The following is an 18,053-nucleotide window of genomic DNA, read 5'->3' on the forward strand; positions in this document are numbered from 1 at the left end:
TGTATCCTTTTCGAGGGACACGCAAGTGAGCTCTCTTTTCGTTATGAATTTGACCTTGAAATGGTTAGATTGACGTGCGATTATCACCATATATAGTTTTTAAGAGGATAAGATTACAAGAGCAATGGAATCTCCATCTATATAGGTTGAGTCTAAAGAGTCTCGTACCAATAGAGATAACTGTCATCGTTTATATACCTATGATCATTTCATTCCTTAACATGTTGAGGATTGTTGGGAGAGGAGTCCCACGTCCTCTAATTAAGGGGTTGATGATGGGTTTATAAGTAAGAAATTATTTTCATTCGAATGAGGCTTTTTAGGGAAGCTCAAAACAAAGTCACGAGAGCTTATACTCAAAGTGGACTATATCATACTATCGTGGAGATTCGTGATTCTTGACATGGTATCAGAGTCATGCTCTTAACTTAGCCATGTCAATAAAATCCTCAAATGTCGAATAAAAAAGTTGGGTGCCTCGAAAAAGTAGTAAAAAATGATTCAAAGTGTCGAACAAATGATGTAGTTTGTTTGAGGACTCCAGAGAAAGAGTCGAGCCTCGATTAAGGGGAGGTTGTTCGAGGGCTCCATAAGCCTCAGGGGAGGCTCTATGATGTACTTTGTTCAAGGTGAAGATTGTTTGGAGAGGAGTTCGGGGATGATCTTATATTATACTTAAAGTGGACAATATTATACTATTATAGAGAGTCGTGATTTCCAACCGTTATGACACTATGAATAACGTTGATAATTGCAGGTTCAATCTTGATTAAGGAGTAAAATCAAATCAAATCCTTAGTAAGTGATATGGATAATGCTTAAGATATTAGTGAGTGCTTTTGAATTGCCAAGTTTAATGGACTCTACAAACCCTAACACTAATAAATTTGTAGGAGTAGTTAAGAAAGCTGGTGAGTTGGAAAGACAGTGACAAGTGGTGGGAACGATGGAGCTTCACATAGACACAGTAACGTGTAGCATTTGCAGCCTTAGAGGAGTGTGGTTTAAATGTGCATACGGTGTTCAAACTGGAAACTATGCAACACAGCACAGAGCTAGAAACGAAGAAAAACAACTTCGTACCTTAGCTGAATGGTGAAAGTTAAAGACAGAACTGTCCATCCACTGAGCTGATAGTACATTATGGTGTCTGTCCCCTTCACTTCAGATTTTGTGTGAATTGGTTTGTGTCGGACGTGGGATTAGCTGTCCAAGTGTTGTGTGAGTTCTAGCAACTGGCATTCCATTAATGCCATTTCAGGGCCCTTCACACCACAAAACTATGCTGTTGTTTTGATATGAAATCATGAATTTGTCAGTTTTTGGTGAAACAATAGAACCTGAACCGACCCTCGACCAAGCCTCATATGCATGATGTCACGGTCACGTTTGTCCAAGGTGTGTTGCCTGTGACCGCATGGCAAATGTCCCTGTAATAATCCAAGCTCACCACTAGCAGATATTGTCCTCTTTGTGCTTTCACTTTCGGGCTTCCTCTCAAGGCTTTTAAACGCGTCTACCTTATAAAGGGTGTTTCGTTCTCCTCCCCAACCAATGTGAGATTCTCACAGTCTCAGTCATTCTTGTCTAGGACGTGTTGTCTATGATTGCATGCCCCTTCCAAACCCTGTTTACATACTTTCATTCTAGATACGTGAGTGTATGACCATTCACCAAAACCATATCTACACCCGCCAAGTCTAAAATACTCCCGAATGAGGAATATGGTTAGTTGTCACTTCTTCCTGTCTTGAGTTATATGCTATTTAAGCCGTGGTATTTCTTAATTTTCTTATAGTCACATAACGTTACTCTCTTCAAACGTTTTCAAATGTAATTCATTGCTCACGTTTTCTAAACCTTTTCTCGCAACGTGACTCGAGGTTTTAACATACACCGACGTCGAATTTCTCACTGTCGGAACAAGTGTAGCACAATTATCACAAGAATATGATTGTGACACGTGGCTTAATCTCATACATACTCTACTTATACACCAATCATTCCCATCTCTTTCCCACTCATTTCTTCAACAAAGTTTCCAACTTTTTTCATATCTTCAATTGGGTTTGGTCCATGGGAAGGGTGAGCTTGCCGCCACCTGTTTGTGATACAAATCTCTCGCAGAGAGTGTCTTTTGAGAGCAATAACCTCCGTGAAGCCTCTTTTTCTTCTTACTTGAACCATGCAGAGCAAGAATTTGTGCGTAAACTTGCTGAATCAACTCGCAATCGGTCTAATAATTCCACCATTACCACAACAGCTCAAGAACAAGATGAAGATCATATAGAAGTTTTTGGAGCAGAGAAGTATTTCAATGGCGGAATTAACAGCCCAGAGCTCATCAAATTCTGCTCTGAAAATAAAAAACAGAGCAAGAAGCCTAAAAGTTGCAGCTCAACTCGTTCTGAAGGGAGTTGGAATAGCCAAAATGGTTTGTTACAGAAAGTAAATAGAAAATCTTCGAAGGAAATTAAGAAGAAATCGTCACAATTGGCTAAGATTTTGCTGTATAAATGCTATTGCTGCAACAACAAGTCTGTGGAAGTAAAGAACAATGACAAATCGCCGCCGACCAAATCAGGGATAAATTTCACGTTTCAGAGCTCAATACCGGAGGCCACGAAGAACACGGCGCTGAAAATACAAATTCAAGGCCGGAAATCGATTGAGGTCTTTGGATCCCCAAATGTCGATGCTTTGAACATGAATCATTTGGAGAAGAGGCTGTCGGTAATGGCGTGGAACGACGTCGTTCCGAGAGTGAAAGCTTCTGATTCCGATCAAATCTACGACGAGGACACCGGAAGTGATGCAAGTTCGGATCTTTTTGAGATTGAGAGCTTAACGGGGAACCCCAATTCGATTCTCACAAGACAGGGCTCTAATTGCTCTGATTGTATAACACCCACCGCGCCAAGCGAGGCGAGCATTGATTGGAGTGTAACCACGGCCAGCGCCGCTGATTTCTCCGTCGTGTCGGACTACGATGAACGGCGGCTCTCCACCACCGCTGCAGCCTACATGACTAAATCCAGCTACGAGAGCGACGTGGAGAATATTCATTGGCGGCGTTCGAATCTTCTGATGGGTTGTAAGAATCAGAAAGCGGTGAGAGTGGCCGGAGATAAGTACGATTCTCCGGCGGAAGTTCGCCGGAGAACGGCGTCGTTTGGAAGGCTGATGAGGTTCGAAGCTGATACCAAAATTATGGGGTTTAGCTCGAATCAGAGATTTGCTTGTACGCTTCGCTCATGAGATAATTGGGATTAGAGTTTAAAACATTCCCTAATTAAATGTTGTTTACCTATTTTAATTATTCATAATAAAGTGATAATTTTTAAGGGAATTTATATAATTTTATTATAGTTTCATTACTTAAATTAATGATAAATTCTTTTTTTGCAGAATGAAAGGTTCCAATTTTTTCACAAAAATTAATAAAATGTTTAATATATTTAATTAAATGTTTGATAAAACTCTTTTACAAACGTATTATTTAATATATTTACGTTTTAAAATGATTAATTAAATGTTTTTATATTAATAGCCCTATAAGAAGTTAATAAATTTGCAGGACAATAATTAAAAAAAGGATAGATTTAATGTCAATAATTTGGTCTCACATATGGGCAGAAATTTATTATTAGTATTATTGTTTTTAAAAGAATTTTAAAAAATTCTTAAATAAATCAAAATTATTTTATTTGGGTTTTATAACAAAACAAAAATATTTATAAATTTATTTTTTGAAAAATAAACGATTATCGTAACGACTCATGCCCAAGATTCGAAATCTACCTGATGCCCTGACAATACCTTACATCTCCTACAATATGGTCACGTACTTACTTCTAGCTTAGAGTGAATACTATTTCCACGTACCAACATAAGTCATTCGAGCAAGTTTTGTCCTAACTCACATCCTGGAAAAATTCCCAATACCTCATCCAACAAGCATGCTTAACCACGAAGTTCCTATGATTAAGCCACCGAGAAGGAAGGTGCACTTTGTTGGCATAGATGATGACTTTCAATTCTTTTAAGCCAAAATCACTCTCATTCAGATGTGGTTTCAATTCATGTACCACTTCTTTACTGAGTAAGAACAGAACATGCAGAGAAGACTCGTGTTCACTCTTAGAAACAAAGCCATTAAGTGCGGAATTAAGATTCTAAATCCTGGGTATAACACGTTACATTATCAAAAAATACTCCGTAAAATACAAGAGAGAGACACTACTTTATAATATCCAAAACCATATTATAAGAACATAAAAGAAAAGGTGTGGGTGATTGGCTTGCATGTCATTCGAATAATTGATTTGCTAAAATAGGAGATAATGTTAAAAATTAGAGCATATCCAAAATAGAATGGATTCCATAGCTGTTGCCACATCAAGCATTTCATTACTTGAAATAAAATAAGCGACGTGCAGCTTTGAGAAAGACCCCTCTGATAGGTCCAAACGTCCCTCGGGAAATGATTTACAGATAGATGGTCATTCATAGTTGGCCATCAACATTGTATACTGCTTCTGCATTAAAATATATATATATATATAATGTGCATGACAATTCCAGGTCAGATACAGACAACAACATATGATTCCTGCTATTAATCCAATGTTTGACCGACAGTTTGCCAAACTTTACCTGCTGTTATGTATAGTTTCAATGAAGCAACTGGACATTAAATAATACATATAGTTCCTATGTTCATGCATAAATTATATCATTGTCTTTGTTCTACTAATCATACCATGTGAACCAAATAAGTGCTAAATTTTCGTAGAAACCAAGTTTAGCCTAGATTTGCAGCTTCACCATATCAGAGCAATCTATTTCAGTAGAAGAAAGATAGTTCAGAATGCAGCTGGGAAAGGGATAAGTAACGTTTAACCAAATCGAAAGAAGGAAAAATCAGAGGTTCTCTGTTCACAAGGAGTAGGTACAAGAAAAAGAAAGGTTCAAATCACAACACGAATCAGCTATGAAACGACGAGGAAATAATACTAACAAGAGTGTAAGACACGAGCAGGCGTATGATACAAATTTAGCAGTGTGGTGGCTGAGAGAGATAGAGAGGAAAAAAAAAGTAACAGTGAGGAAAATAATATATGCTTGCTATGGAACAACTAATCTTCCTTAACTCGCGCTTCCGAACCAGCCCCGGCTCTCTTCTCTGAGTAAGGCATATAGGTACCAAATATTCTATCCCACATAACAAAAAATGGCTGGGAGAAGTTATACTTACTGCCATATAGCTGATGGTGGAAATCGTGATATGCAGAATTGTTTCTGAAGAACACATGGAAAGGGTTCCCGGGAATCCATAATCCACAATGGTCATCTACTGTTTTGATGGTGGCGAATGAAAAGAAAAAGATGGAGACTCGAGAGGACATCCCAGAGACGAGGAAAGATAAAGCTCCACCGATCGTGTCGAGGAGAAGACCCTCCAATGGATGGTTGTATAAAGCTCCAAATGCAAAAGGTACAACCAACCGGTGATGATGGGAATGGATGTGCTTGTATAGGAACTTATTCTGATGCATGTATCTGTGAATGAAGTATTGCCAAGTGTCCAACACGAGCATCGCAACAATAAACTGAAGGACGATTGTTAGCCAAGATTTTGGAGCTGTAGCAACCTCCCCATCATTTCCTGTCACCTACGTGATGATAAGTTTCAACAAAGCAATTGTCAGTGGCAGGCAATGCCAAATCGACTCAGCTGTGATAAATAAAACGTACAACAAAAAACGACACGCACAAACATTAGCCACATTGTGACTTGCTAAGTTTATACATTAGACATTAGATGAAGATTGGTAAACGAATGGAACAAGTAATTGTCCAGCTTCCAAATAGAAATGATTGCATCCAGCATATCAGAAATTAATTGCAGGATTTACAGCCTAACGTTCCGATTTTGGCATCATTCAAGAAAGTTCTTCAACCCCTTTATCTTCAGGTATGCGTCGGTGGTCTTCTAACTCGAAAAACTGACCTCAACAAACCAATTTCTGTTTCTTGATTGTATTGGCTACAGCCTACAGGACACTTTCAGCCAGTACTTGAACAGTGAGAGAACGTGTATTTAAGAAATGAGGGCCAAAATGCTACACTTAGGAAACTAATAATCGCGAACTGCAGAACAATAAGATACTCTCAATGTGAAGGGTTAGAATTTGGAAGAACAATAAGATACTCTCAATGTGAAGGGTTTGAATTTGACCATAGCGATCCCGAGTAATCTTTAGATGTAGTCCAGATACAAATTAAAGGGTGCAGAAAAGACCATAAGCCTAACAACTTAGACCAACAATGTCTTCGCTAAATGATACCTATCCATACAGGACAAATTTTTTAAGTGATTACTTCTACTTTCAGTTCGCTTCTTTCTTTTCCCTCAACCACCCAAATCACAAGACAGGAAGGGAAAAAGGATAAAAGCTTAAGCACTATCAACCGCACATCCTAAGTATCAAATTTACTATTATATAGTTTCCTAAGAAACCACAAGGTTAGACGATCATTTCCAATAGAAAATGCTCGTCTTACTTATCTTACTTGACTTCTTTGTTTGGTCGTTGACTCGTGATCAATGGCTGGACCATGCTCTTGCCTTTAGACCCGCCCACTACCAACCTCAACATGTCGGGAAATGCGCACACCCACCTAGCACCCGCTTCACTTACACAATTAGCGTAGTGAAGAGCTACATGCCTATAGAGCTAAAAGCACACCTCTCCTAAACCTGAACCTCGAAGTAGGAGGTTACTCGTTTTTTTTTTTTTTAAGAATTGTGGAGTAGTTTGAGGATCATGGATGAAATATTTTCATGGAAAGTGACCTAACCAGGTGAAATAAAAAAAGATGATTCAGAAATAACAAAAGGAATTCTCAGAAAATAATACATCAACCAATCTTGGTCAGCAAGACTAGGAAGTACAAAGGTCCAACGCTCCACCTACTAATGCTGTCAGCTTGTAAAGTATAAAAGAACTGATGAAGTTTCAGATCAGTAATAAATTTCGCGCAGCTAAGCACTTGTACGATTACTTCTCAACAAAAACAATTGAAGTGACAGTCTTAAAGCATCAATAAATGGTGTCTACAAATCCATGAGAACTTAAAGCAAGTGGGGGACCGGGGGGGAGTTAACAAAATACAGCGATAAATACGCATCGAAGTGGACTCAGCGCCGCCTCTTTCAACTAATAACAATCAATTGATTCAAACTTTATACAGGGGACATGACAAATGCACAAAACATAATCAAAATCATATACAGATTGAAATTAAATGAACTCGGAACTGACATCATGCAATGTGTACCTTAAACAAGAGGATCGCAACGACTGCCTGAATAGTCTGTTGAAGCAAAACGCCTCTGACCACAGTGCTCTTGGGCACTACGTTCTTCTCTAGCTCATCTTCCTTAGAGTGCAACCGGTAGTTCTCAAATGAGCCCAGTAGAATATAAATCCCAGAATACAACCAGTAAACCACAATTGGCACAAAAGTACCCAACATTTGATCGGAGAATACAAAACCCATCTTGGAAAAGGAGCTAGAAGCAATCAAAGACTAAACTCCAATAGATGCCGGAAGTGCATTAGGACTCAAAACCCCAAATCGCAGCTCCCGAACAATTCTCCGGCAGACTGAGAAACAGCAGGGAGGGATTCCCAAATCCAATTCAGGAGAAGGGGGAAGAAGCTTCCCACACTAGCGTTTTCGGGAAAGAAATGAAACAACAACACCGGAATCAACGAAGGAAGGAGGAAATGGAAAGGGGATTCAAGCTAGGGTTTGCAGACAAAACAAAGAGAAATCTGTGGAAGCAGTACGAATCCAGGAAGAGAGAGGATGGAGATCGAGAAGAATCAAACTACGTCGTTTCTTAAGATTCCCTTTCCAACACGAACTTGAGGAAATGTCGTCGTGGAAGAGAAAGGGTTGGGTTGGGCGGTCATCCACGTGGCAGCCTGCCAACGAGTCAAAACAAGGCCAGCATGATGTACGGCTGTGATTTAATGCTTCACCTCGTTTAATCCGTTACCTGCCCACTGTTTCAGCTTCTATATATTTCAAGCCCAAATGTGTCTACGTTTTAAATTTTCCTTTTTAATTTAAACTAATAAAAATTAAACAAAGACAACTTGGAAATCGGTGCGACATCGAAGCCTAGAATTGACCAAACATATTTTAATTCATTTTATTTATTATATATTTATATTAAAACAACCACGTTTGAAGGGGAAAAATTATTAATAATTTTATATAAAAATTTTAAATATGACCGCGCGGTTTGACTCACAGTTTGAAAAACATGAACATTTTCACGCTCTTGTAATGAATATTTTGTTCATCTTTTTATGTTAATTTAGACTGCTTCATTGCTTTGCAGAGTCTTTTAAGTTGTAGGTATCGAATATAAGAGAGACTTTATTAAACAAGTCGATGATTTTTTAGGATTTGTTAGCCCACTTTATGGCTTTACAGATAGATAAATATCCATAGGATCGAACAAGGTCAAAGATGACTTTTTTGTCCTTATCTGTTCACCCCTGTTTCATTCACCGTAGAAATTCCTTGCCACGAGTTGCTCGAGTTCCTTCCCGATAGTTGATTGGGTTTCCTCCGTTATTATCATTATCATCATCATTATTATAATTTTCCAATCTGAAGTTAAAAGAATATTGGGCCTTATTGGGCCTTATTGGGCCAAAGAGCAAAGAAGGATATGAGCCCAAATTTGAAAATCAAACCGATTGGACCGAACCAAACCAATCAGTTCTCCATATTAGAATTGGTTCGGTTTGGCTTTGCAAAAAATGAAACGGTTTGGTTCAAGATTGGGCTCAAATCCGAAGGGACTGAACCGGCATCACCCAACCCTCAATCTCAAAGCCCAAACCAAACCGATTCACGGTTCGATTTTAAATGCGTTGGTTCAGTTCGACGTGAAGCAGTTCCTAAGCAAACGTTTCGTATGCAAGCTGCGAGCTTCGATTTTCGCTCTTTTCTGTTTGATTGTTTTCCCCATTAATCAAAATGAGGGAATGTCTCTCTTCAGAGCGTGCTCTGTTCGGTGGCGCCATGGTTAGCACATTTCCTCCTAGGTTCCAGGTTTGTCTTGTTCCATTGCTGTTCTGTTAAAAATTTACTGCCTACGTCTACAGTGTAGTAATCAAACGTATGCTAGGGAGAGGGCGAGGAAGTTATGTGCACAATGTTCTAATCCTTCGTTCTTGAGTCAAGTCAATTTGCATTTGCGTCGCATACGGCTGGCAACTTATGCTCAAGCCTCTGACCTCATTTGATAAGGTGGTTTTAGCCTTATCTATGGCTGGACAACTTATGTTCAAGCCTCTGACCCTATGTGATAAGATGGTTTTAACTTGAAAAAACCTATTGTTGAGGATTGTTGTGAGGGAGTCGTACATTGGCTAATTTAGGGAATGATCGTGAGTTTATAAGTAAGTAAAATCAAAGCCACGAGAGCTTATGCTCAAAGTGGACAATATCATACCATTGTGGAGATCTATGATTCCTAACACCTATGGCTGAGCAACTTATGCTCAAGCCAGAGAGATTTTTGAAAGCGGGTTATCAAAGTTATATAACTAGTCACACCGCTACTGTAGTAAATTTTGAGGCAACTAGTCACACCCGTATAGTAAATTTTGAGGCGATACATGACTTTGCTGAGTAGTCATACAAACAGAAAATACAATAGGAAGACAATACAACATTGAATTAAACAAAGGGTTCGGCATGGCATGAGCATGTGGCCATGGGCAATACGCCTTAGACGAGCATGACCGTGATAGATAAAAGTGGACTACTTTGGGGAGGGCAAGGAAGTTATGTGATCAAATTGATCAAATTTATAGCTCAAAAACTATTTCTATCGTCTGTAGTAATTAGGAATTAGGATTACAATTTTGAATCTTTTTCAATAGAGGCGTCTGTTGCTTGTTGTAGGAAATGGTCCTTGGTTATGTTCTAAAGAGATGGATGGCATGTATGGTTACAACTGCAGTTGGCCAAATGGTATGTATTGCTGCTGTGTGTGGTAGTCTATCGAGTACTTGAGAAACCTGTTCTTTCTAGTTTTCCTGCTCAGTTACCCAACTTCCCTTAACCTACCTTTTCTTTTGGTATCATCTGGCCCTCTATAAACCCAACCCCATTTTCTTAATTCTTCCTACACCAGCCATGCTTGTCCAAGGCGTAATGTTCATAATTCTTGCCTTGTATCACTTTATCTCTTTCCTTTACTGCCTTCATGATGTATAATTTCCTTCTTATTTTGTCCAAGTATATGACGTTTCAACAAAATCTTGTCCACATCTAGTAGACATGATTTTCCCCGAATGTACTATAGGGAGATGTGACCCATCGACAACTCCTCCCACCTAAATTTTGTATGGCCGTACGACGAAATCATATTTAGGCTTGTGAGACTTGAATCGCCTCAAAATGTACTATAGGAGGATACAACTAGTTGTCAAATTTTCTCTACCTGAAAAGTTATATGTTATTTAAGGTGTTGTGTTGTGTTTTTGCTTGTATGCCATATAACATTGTTTTCAATTTCTCTTAAATCTTACTTTCAAACTCTCTCTATCCCCGTTTTCTAAAACTGTCTCAAATTGGTGCTAGATACTTGAGCATTCATTGTCCGGCCGTAGGCAACACAATCCTAAGTTAGCTTGACTCATTTAGTGCTGAGAGTGAGTGCGGTCGCTGCCAAGAAAAATATGATTGTGGCACGCAGCATGTCTTTCTTGTACCTGTCACTCGCAACTCTTATACCAATTATTGTGCTATATTTTTGTCATTGCAGTGCCTTGAGCGAAAGTGCTATCCCATCCGGATCCATAGAGGTATTCAAAGTTGCAGTCTCCAGCTTTAAAGTCTCAAACTGGAGCATTTTCGGCGCACCTGCCTAATCTATTCAAACAGGTAATACTCTCGCCCATTCTTACTTCACTTCCATATGAAAGTAGCTAACAAAGCTCAGTCAATTATGTCTGCTCTCTTCAATTGGTGCTTGTTTGTAGAGTGTATAGGGCTGTCCGTTGAGTTTTGATTCTTTTACTTTGTGGGAAGGTCATGGTAGGAAGTGAATAGCCAAGCCCATTTGAGAACTCCCCTTCAAGATGAACAAAATAGAACAAGCATTAGCCATTGTATATAAGGACCCCATATTTTGCTGGAGTCAATCACGTGGGAAACAAAGGGTTTGAACATTAAAGCATGAATGACTGACCATATTAGGTAGCCTAGTATGTGTTTTCACACATGTAGCAGTGACCTTTTTCTGGAAATATAAAAAAAATTATTGTCTAACCTTTTAATAATTGCGAAAGGAACAACTACCCTCTTTGAATTTACCTTTTTTTTTTTATTGTTTTTCAAAATTTTTAGATCAGAATCTTGACTTCTGAAGACGGGTTTTGTGAACTTTTTAACTAAACTTGTAATAGCCTAAGTTTATCGTTAGCCGATATTGTTTTCTTTTGACTTTCTCTTTCGGACTTCCTTTCAAGGTGTTAAAGCTTGTTTGTTAGGGAGAGGGTTCCACACTCTTATAAAGTTTCATTCTCCTCTCCAATTCATATGGGATCTCACAATCCACACCCTTCGAGGTCCAGCGTCCTCGCTGGCACTTGTTCCCCTCTCCGATCGATGTGAGACCCTCAATCTACCCTCTTTTGAGGACCAGTGTCCTCATCCCCCTTTGAGGTTCAACCTCTTCTCTGGCACATCACCCAATGTCTGGATTCGATACCATTTGCAATAGTTCAAGTCCTAGCAGATATTGTTTTCTTTGGGTTTTACCTTCTGGCTTTCCCTTAAGGTTTTTAAACGTATTTGCTAGGGAGAGGCTTCCACACCCTTATAAAGAATGTTTCGTTATTCTCTCCAACCGACGTGGGATCTCATAAGCCACCCCCCATCTCCCATTCGGGGCCCAACGTCCTTACTGCCACTTGTTCCTCTCTCCAATCGATGTGGGACTCCCCATCCACCCCCTTCGAGGTCCAATGCCCTCGTTGGCACACCCCCTAGTGTCAAACCTCTTCGAGGTTCAACCTTCTCGCTGGCACATTGTCCGGTGTTTGACTCTGATATCATTTGTAATACCCCAATCTCACTACTACCCTAAATTCTCCTCTCTAACTGGTGTGAGGTCCGACAAAACGAGCCCTTCTTATTAGTTAGTTTGTTAATTAATGTTAAATAATATGTATCCTCGGATGAAGAAAAGCAAATATGAAGAGAAAAAGTTGAATGCAAAAGCAGTTTAAGAGGGAAGATTAAAGGCCATAATTGTTATGATTACAGCACTCATCACCACAGCCCACGAAGGGTGTAGCTTGAGCGAGAGAGAGAGTGTGAGAGGGTGGGGTGGCAATGGAGGACATTCCATTTAAAGCCGAAGATGGGAGATGGGACCAATGCCTTCCCCATAAGTCCCATTATAACTCTACCCATGTGCCTTGCTTTGCCCCCTTCGCCCCCACGCACCCAATATGACTCACCATTTTCAGAAAGATTATCAAAATAATTCAAATTTGTTTTTATTACTTACACCCGAACATGCATGTCGGGAACAACAAACCTCTACATTAGTATGATATTGTACACTTTGAGCGTAAGCTCTAATGACTTAGGCTCGTTGAAATTCTTTTACTGCCACCAATCACTTTTCACTGGGACGAAATTCTTCATTTTGAGTATGATTGTTTTTAGTTCCGCCTAAAAGAAACACTATATCAGTGGAGATAGTTATCTTCTATCTAACCTAAGTTCTTTGTCACTATAACAGTTGAAGCTCACTATTAGCAGGTATTTGTCCATTTTAGCTCATTACGTATCACTGTCAACCTCATAGTTTTAAAACGTGTCTACTAGGAAGAGGTTTCCACTTTGTTCCCCTCTCCAACCAATATGAGATCTGGGATCTCAAATTCATTTCCGTCCCAAATCAAAGATTAAATATTGTTATCAATATTCCGGCATACACCATGTTTTTACTTCAACTAAGTAATAGAACTTGTCGCCGATATTAATATTTATTTTCTTTCTTTCTTTACTTTATAAGTATTTTGTAAAAGATATCGATCGAGTCTCAATATCAATAGATATTTTCAATTCCACATTAACCCTTCTGGACGTTTACCCTCTACCAAAAATATTTTTTAAGAGTACACAACATGTCAGATGCACATTAATTAAAAAAAATTGGTAGCAACTCAAATCACGAGAGATAGAACTAGAAAATCGAAGTCAATATTGGATGCATGAAAGTCAATTTCAAAATTTTTAAAAAAATCAAAACTAAAAAATTTACATAGATAGATAAGGATACTAATTTTTATTTAATAGGTCGATGGTTTGCGGGTACCATTAAAACAATTTAGAAAAATAAACTATAATATTTAATTAAATAAATGGTCGTTTTCATCTCAAATACCAAAATTTTCAATGTAAATTAACTAGTTTCACATTGATTTATTAGATACGAAAAAAAATGTTCGAATTTTCAAAATCAAAGATATAAATCATCGTCGGCTGTCAACGATCATCAGCGCCACAAATATTGATTATATATATATATATATAAAAAAGAGAAAAAGCATTTTTTTTTAATATTTTCATTACATATTTTGATTAAATTAATAAAAACAATGATGTTGATGTACATAAAAAAAATAATAATAATAACAAGCTTTTGAATTTGTGGCCCTTATAGGGTGCTAGCCTGTCATTCCAATTCATGTCATAATATATGTAAAAGCAATAATCATATGCTAAATATTCCCCTAATCATAGTTACGAATATCTAAATTGATACTTAAGTATCTTTCATATATATATATATATAGCAAAAAAAAAAAAGAAAATTGACTTGACCAAAAACAGTACGAAAATGAAATATTTATGGCCTGTTAACAACTAACATTCCCACAAAATTTAAATGAATTATTTAATTTTTTGGGATGAATAATTCATGTAAGGTAAGGCATCGATATTTAGATGTGCAACATTACACGTGATATCACTTTGAGCTACTCTCTCTCCAGCTGCCCTCTTGCCTGTCAACTTCACTGCATTATTATCCCACTTTCCCATTTTATTACTTCTTTCTCATCTACTTATTGCCCTTCTTTTTTACCCCCCAAATTTTACCCCTCAACACGAGTTTAACTCATTTTAGTAGGTATAGACCGTGGAAAGATTTAAATTTTTGACCCTTTGATCAGTGGTGGTCCTCGTGTAGCAAGGATTTTAAGTCGTTTTAACAAGTACAGACGGGTGAAAGATTTGAACTTTAGACCCTTTGGTCGGGGTGGTCCTCATGTAGCAACGATTTTGAGTTGTTTTAGCAAAGTATAGACGGGTGAAAGATTTGAACTTTAGACCCTTTGATCGGGGTGGTCCTCATGTAGCAACGATTTTGAGTTGTTTTAGCAGGTATAGACTGTGGAAAGATTTAAACTTTTGACCCTTTGATCGGTGGTGGTCCTCGTGTAGCAACGATTTTGAGTCGTTTTAGCAAGTATAGATGGGTGAAAGACTTGAACTTTAGACCCTTTGATCGGGATGGTCCTCATGTAGCAATGATTTTGAGTCGGTGTAGCAGGTATAGACAGGTGAAAGATTTGAACTTTTTACCCTTTGATCGGTGGTGGTATGCATGAACTAGTTGAACCAAACATGTCATGTTAGTTGATCATGGGTGAAAGATTTGAACTTTTGACTCTTTGGTGGTATGTTTGAACTAGTTGAACCAAACATGTCACGTTAGTTGGATTTGAACTTTTGACCCTTTGATCAATGGTGGTATGTTTGAACTAGTTGAACCAAATATGTGATGTTAGTTGATCCTGGATGAAAATTTTGAACTTTTAACTCTACGAACGGTAGTGGTATGTTTGAACCAACCATGTCACGTCAGTTGATCGTGGGTCAATGCATAATTTTTCCTAGAAAAGAGATGCTCTTCTTTACACATCGTTGTAATGAGTGTCGATTAGGATAGATTAAAAAAAAAGAAAAGGAAAAGGAAAAGGTAAAAATGTGTTAGGAGAAGGCAGCTTTATGAAGAAAAAAGGAAAAAGAAAGGTGTTGTGAGGCAGAAATTAATATGAGGGAGGAAGAGGTAGCTGGTTTTTTCACAGACAGCATGATTGTGATGAGTCCTTTTTAGGTTTGTATCCACACCCAACGTGATTATGTCGTTGCCTATAGTGACAATGCATGAGACAAAGCCTTTTGGTGTTAATGCCCCAAATTATAATAAAAATCATATCTTTCTTGTTCAACCACTCCAAAACTCTTCTGCAAAGTACACTACACCTTACAACAACACTAACAAAACCAAACCAAACCATGTTCCTTAATATTAGCAAACTGTCTCTAACATATCCCACTTGCTCCTTTCTTCTTCCCATGGATTATCCTTAATGGAAGTTGTTTAATCTTATGATTAGTCTCTTAAATTGACTTGCTCATCATTTGAGTTGCTTATCATTCATTCATTGCTAGTTGTTGGAATGTAATATTATCATGTCACACTTCCTTTCTTTTGTTGTTGTTTTTTTTCCCTTTATGGTGTCTCCTTTTTATGTTACATTTTAGAATATTAGCCACATGGGTCTTTGCCCTTCTGTGCGTTTGGTGTTGGATCGAATTCTGCGTCGGCTTTTCTCTCGCACACGATTCTTCTATCCTGTAACAAATAGTCTGACCGATGTGGGATCTCACAATCCACCTTCTTAGGAGTATAGTGTTCATGCTTTGTTCCTTTCTCTAACTGATGTGAGATCTCACAATCCATCGACCCCCCTTAAGGATCCAACGTCCTCACTGACACACCGCCCGATGTCTAGTTCTAATACCATTTGTAAAAGTCTAAACTCACTGCTAACAAGGGAGAAGTTTCCATATCCTTATAAGAAATGCTTTGTTCCTTTCTCTAACCGATGTGAGATCTCACAATCCATCGACCCCCCTTAAGGATCCAACGTCCTCACTGACACACTGCCCAGTGTCTAATTCTGATACCATTTATAAAAGTCTAAACTCACTGCTAACATGAGAGAAGTTTCCACATCCTTATAATGAATGTTTTGTTCCCCTCTATAGCCGAGCCCCCTTAGAGTCCCGAAGTTCTCATTGGCACACTGTCTGATATTTGGCTCTGATACTATTTGTAAAAGTTCAAGCCTACCGCTAGAAGATATTGTCCGCTTTAGTCTGTTATGTATTACTATCAATCTCACGATTTTAAAACGCGTATGTTAGAGAGGTTTCCGTACGTAAGTGGGTGGAATCTTAGCTATTGTATATGGTAGGAAATGTAATCTCATGAGATCTAAGGGAAGATACTGTTAGAACAGTGATTAAAAAACTGAATAAAGCTGATGTATCTGAATTCAAACTGAAATATATTCAAAGCTGCAGATCAATATGCATAGTACAAAGGAAAGGAAAGAGAAGAAGCGTTCTGCCCAACAACTCTGCTGACTTTGGTGTGATTTTCAAATTGGGATATATTGAATAACACCAACAACATGACAAAAACTAAACTACAATTCATTCAAAATCTAAACACTTTGCACGTAAAGCATTTAAGATATTTCTAAGGACCACACTTCACACATAACATTAACTCTTCAACGCACTGCCTCGCTACCAAGATAGGGACCTCAAAATTTGCTCATCTCTCCAACAAGCAACCACCGGTAATAGTTGAGCTTCATTCAGTTTGTCCACTGACTGATATGGGAATCCTAAGTAATATCAAAACATCCACTTTGACGGTACCGTCTGGTGTCTAGCTCTAATATCATTTATAACAGTTCAAGTCCACCACTAGCGGATATTGTTCGTTTTGACCCGTTATGTATCGAGGTTTCGACCCCTTATAAGGAATGCTCGTTTCCCTTTCCTACTGATGTGGGATTTCACAACTCACTCTCTTCTAAGCCAGCATTCTCGAATGCATACCACTTAGTATCTGACTCTGATACCATTTGTCCATTTTGACATGTTATGTATCGCCGTTAGCCTCATAGTTTTAAAATGCATCTAGTAGGGAGAGGTTTCCACTCCCTTATAAGGAATGTTTTGTTCCTCTCTCCAACTGATGTGCGATCTCACCATCTATCCCATTGGGGGCTTAGCGTCCTTGCTGGCACACCACCCAGTGTCTGACTCTATACCATTTCTAACAGCCTAAACTCATCGCTAGCAATTCACCCTCATGTGAGCCAGCGTCCTTGCTGGCATACCACCCAGAGTTTGGCTCTATACCATTTGTAATAGCCTAAACTTGTCGCTAGCAATCCACCCTCTGGTGGGCCAGCGCCCTCGCTGGCACACCAACTAGTGTCTGGCTCTAATACCATTTGTAACAGCCTAAACTCATCGCTATCAATCCACTCTCTTGTGGGCCAGCGTCCTTGCTGGCATACCACCCAGAGTCTGGCTCTATACCATTTATAACAGCCTAAACTTGTCGCTAACAATCCACTCTCTTGTGGGCCGGCGTCCTCACTGGCATACCACCCAGTGTCTGGCTCTAATACCATTTGTAACAGCCTAAACTCATCGCTAGCAATCCACTCTCTTGTGGGCTAGCGTCCTTGCTGGCATACCACCCAGAGTCAGGCTCTATATCATTTATAACAGCCTAAACTTGTCGCTAACAATCCACCCTCTTGTGGGCCAGCGTCCTCACTGGCACACCACTCAGTGTTTGGCTCTAATACCATTTGTAACAGCCTAAACTCATCGCTAGCAATCCACCCTCTTGTGGGCCAGCGTTCTCGCTGGCACACCACCCAGTGTCTGGCTCTATACCCTAACAATTCATCCTCTTGTGGGCCAACGAGCCACCCAGTGTCGGGCTCTATATCATTTCTAACAACCTAAGCCCACCGCTAGGAGGTATTTTTCGCTTTGGCCTGTTATTTATCACCATTAGTCTCACCGTTTTAAGACGTGTCTAGTACGAATAA

General features: G+C 38.9%; 2 protein-coding genes and 1 long non-coding RNA gene across 4 annotated transcripts; 2 read left to right on the forward strand and 1 right to left on the reverse strand.

The window, feature by feature from the left end:
- Positions 1–1,887: 1,887 nt before the first annotated feature.
- On the forward strand, positions 1,888–3,349 carry LOC111449333 (protein PHYTOCHROME KINASE SUBSTRATE 1-like). Its single transcript, XM_023089182.1, has one exon. It carries the CDS (start codon positions 1,951–1,953, stop codon positions 3,256–3,258), a length of 1,308 nt encoding a protein of 435 aa, XP_022944950.1. The 5' UTR covers positions 1,888–1,950; the 3' UTR covers positions 3,259–3,349.
- A 940-nt stretch (positions 3,350–4,289) lies between these two features.
- LOC111449337 (sphinganine C4-monooxygenase 2-like) lies at positions 4,290–7,932 on the reverse strand. 2 transcript variants are annotated; one of them, XM_023089186.1, is made up of 3 exons: positions 7,345–7,932; positions 5,258–5,675; positions 4,290–4,538 (listed from the first exon to the last, which is right to left on the reverse strand). In XM_023089186.1, the coding sequence occupies exons 1-3, from the start codon at positions 7,564–7,566 to the stop codon at positions 4,507–4,509; spliced, it is 672 nt and encodes a 223-aa protein (XP_022944954.1). In that variant the 5' UTR covers positions 7,567–7,932; the 3' UTR covers positions 4,290–4,506. The 2 variants fall into 2 exon arrangements, with proteins under 2 accessions (XP_022944954.1, XP_022944953.1); XM_023089185.1 differs by lacking the exon at positions 4,290–4,538 and having other exon boundaries at positions 4,872–5,675.
- A 1,128-nt stretch (positions 7,933–9,060) lies between these two features.
- LOC111449341 lies at positions 9,061–12,735 on the forward strand. The gene is made up of 3 exons (XR_002711584.1): positions 9,061–9,141; positions 10,865–10,983; positions 12,370–12,735. It is a non-coding gene; the product is annotated as an uncharacterized LOC111449341 (long non-coding RNA).
- Positions 12,736–18,053: the final 5,318 nt, after the last annotated feature.

The sequence above is a fragment of the Cucurbita moschata genome, unplaced genomic scaffold (genome assembly GCF_002738365.1).
Source record: "Cucurbita moschata cultivar Rifu unplaced genomic scaffold, Cmos_1.0 Cmo_Scf00011, whole genome shotgun sequence".
Taxonomy (NCBI): Eukaryota; Viridiplantae; Streptophyta; class Magnoliopsida; order Cucurbitales; family Cucurbitaceae; genus Cucurbita; species Cucurbita moschata.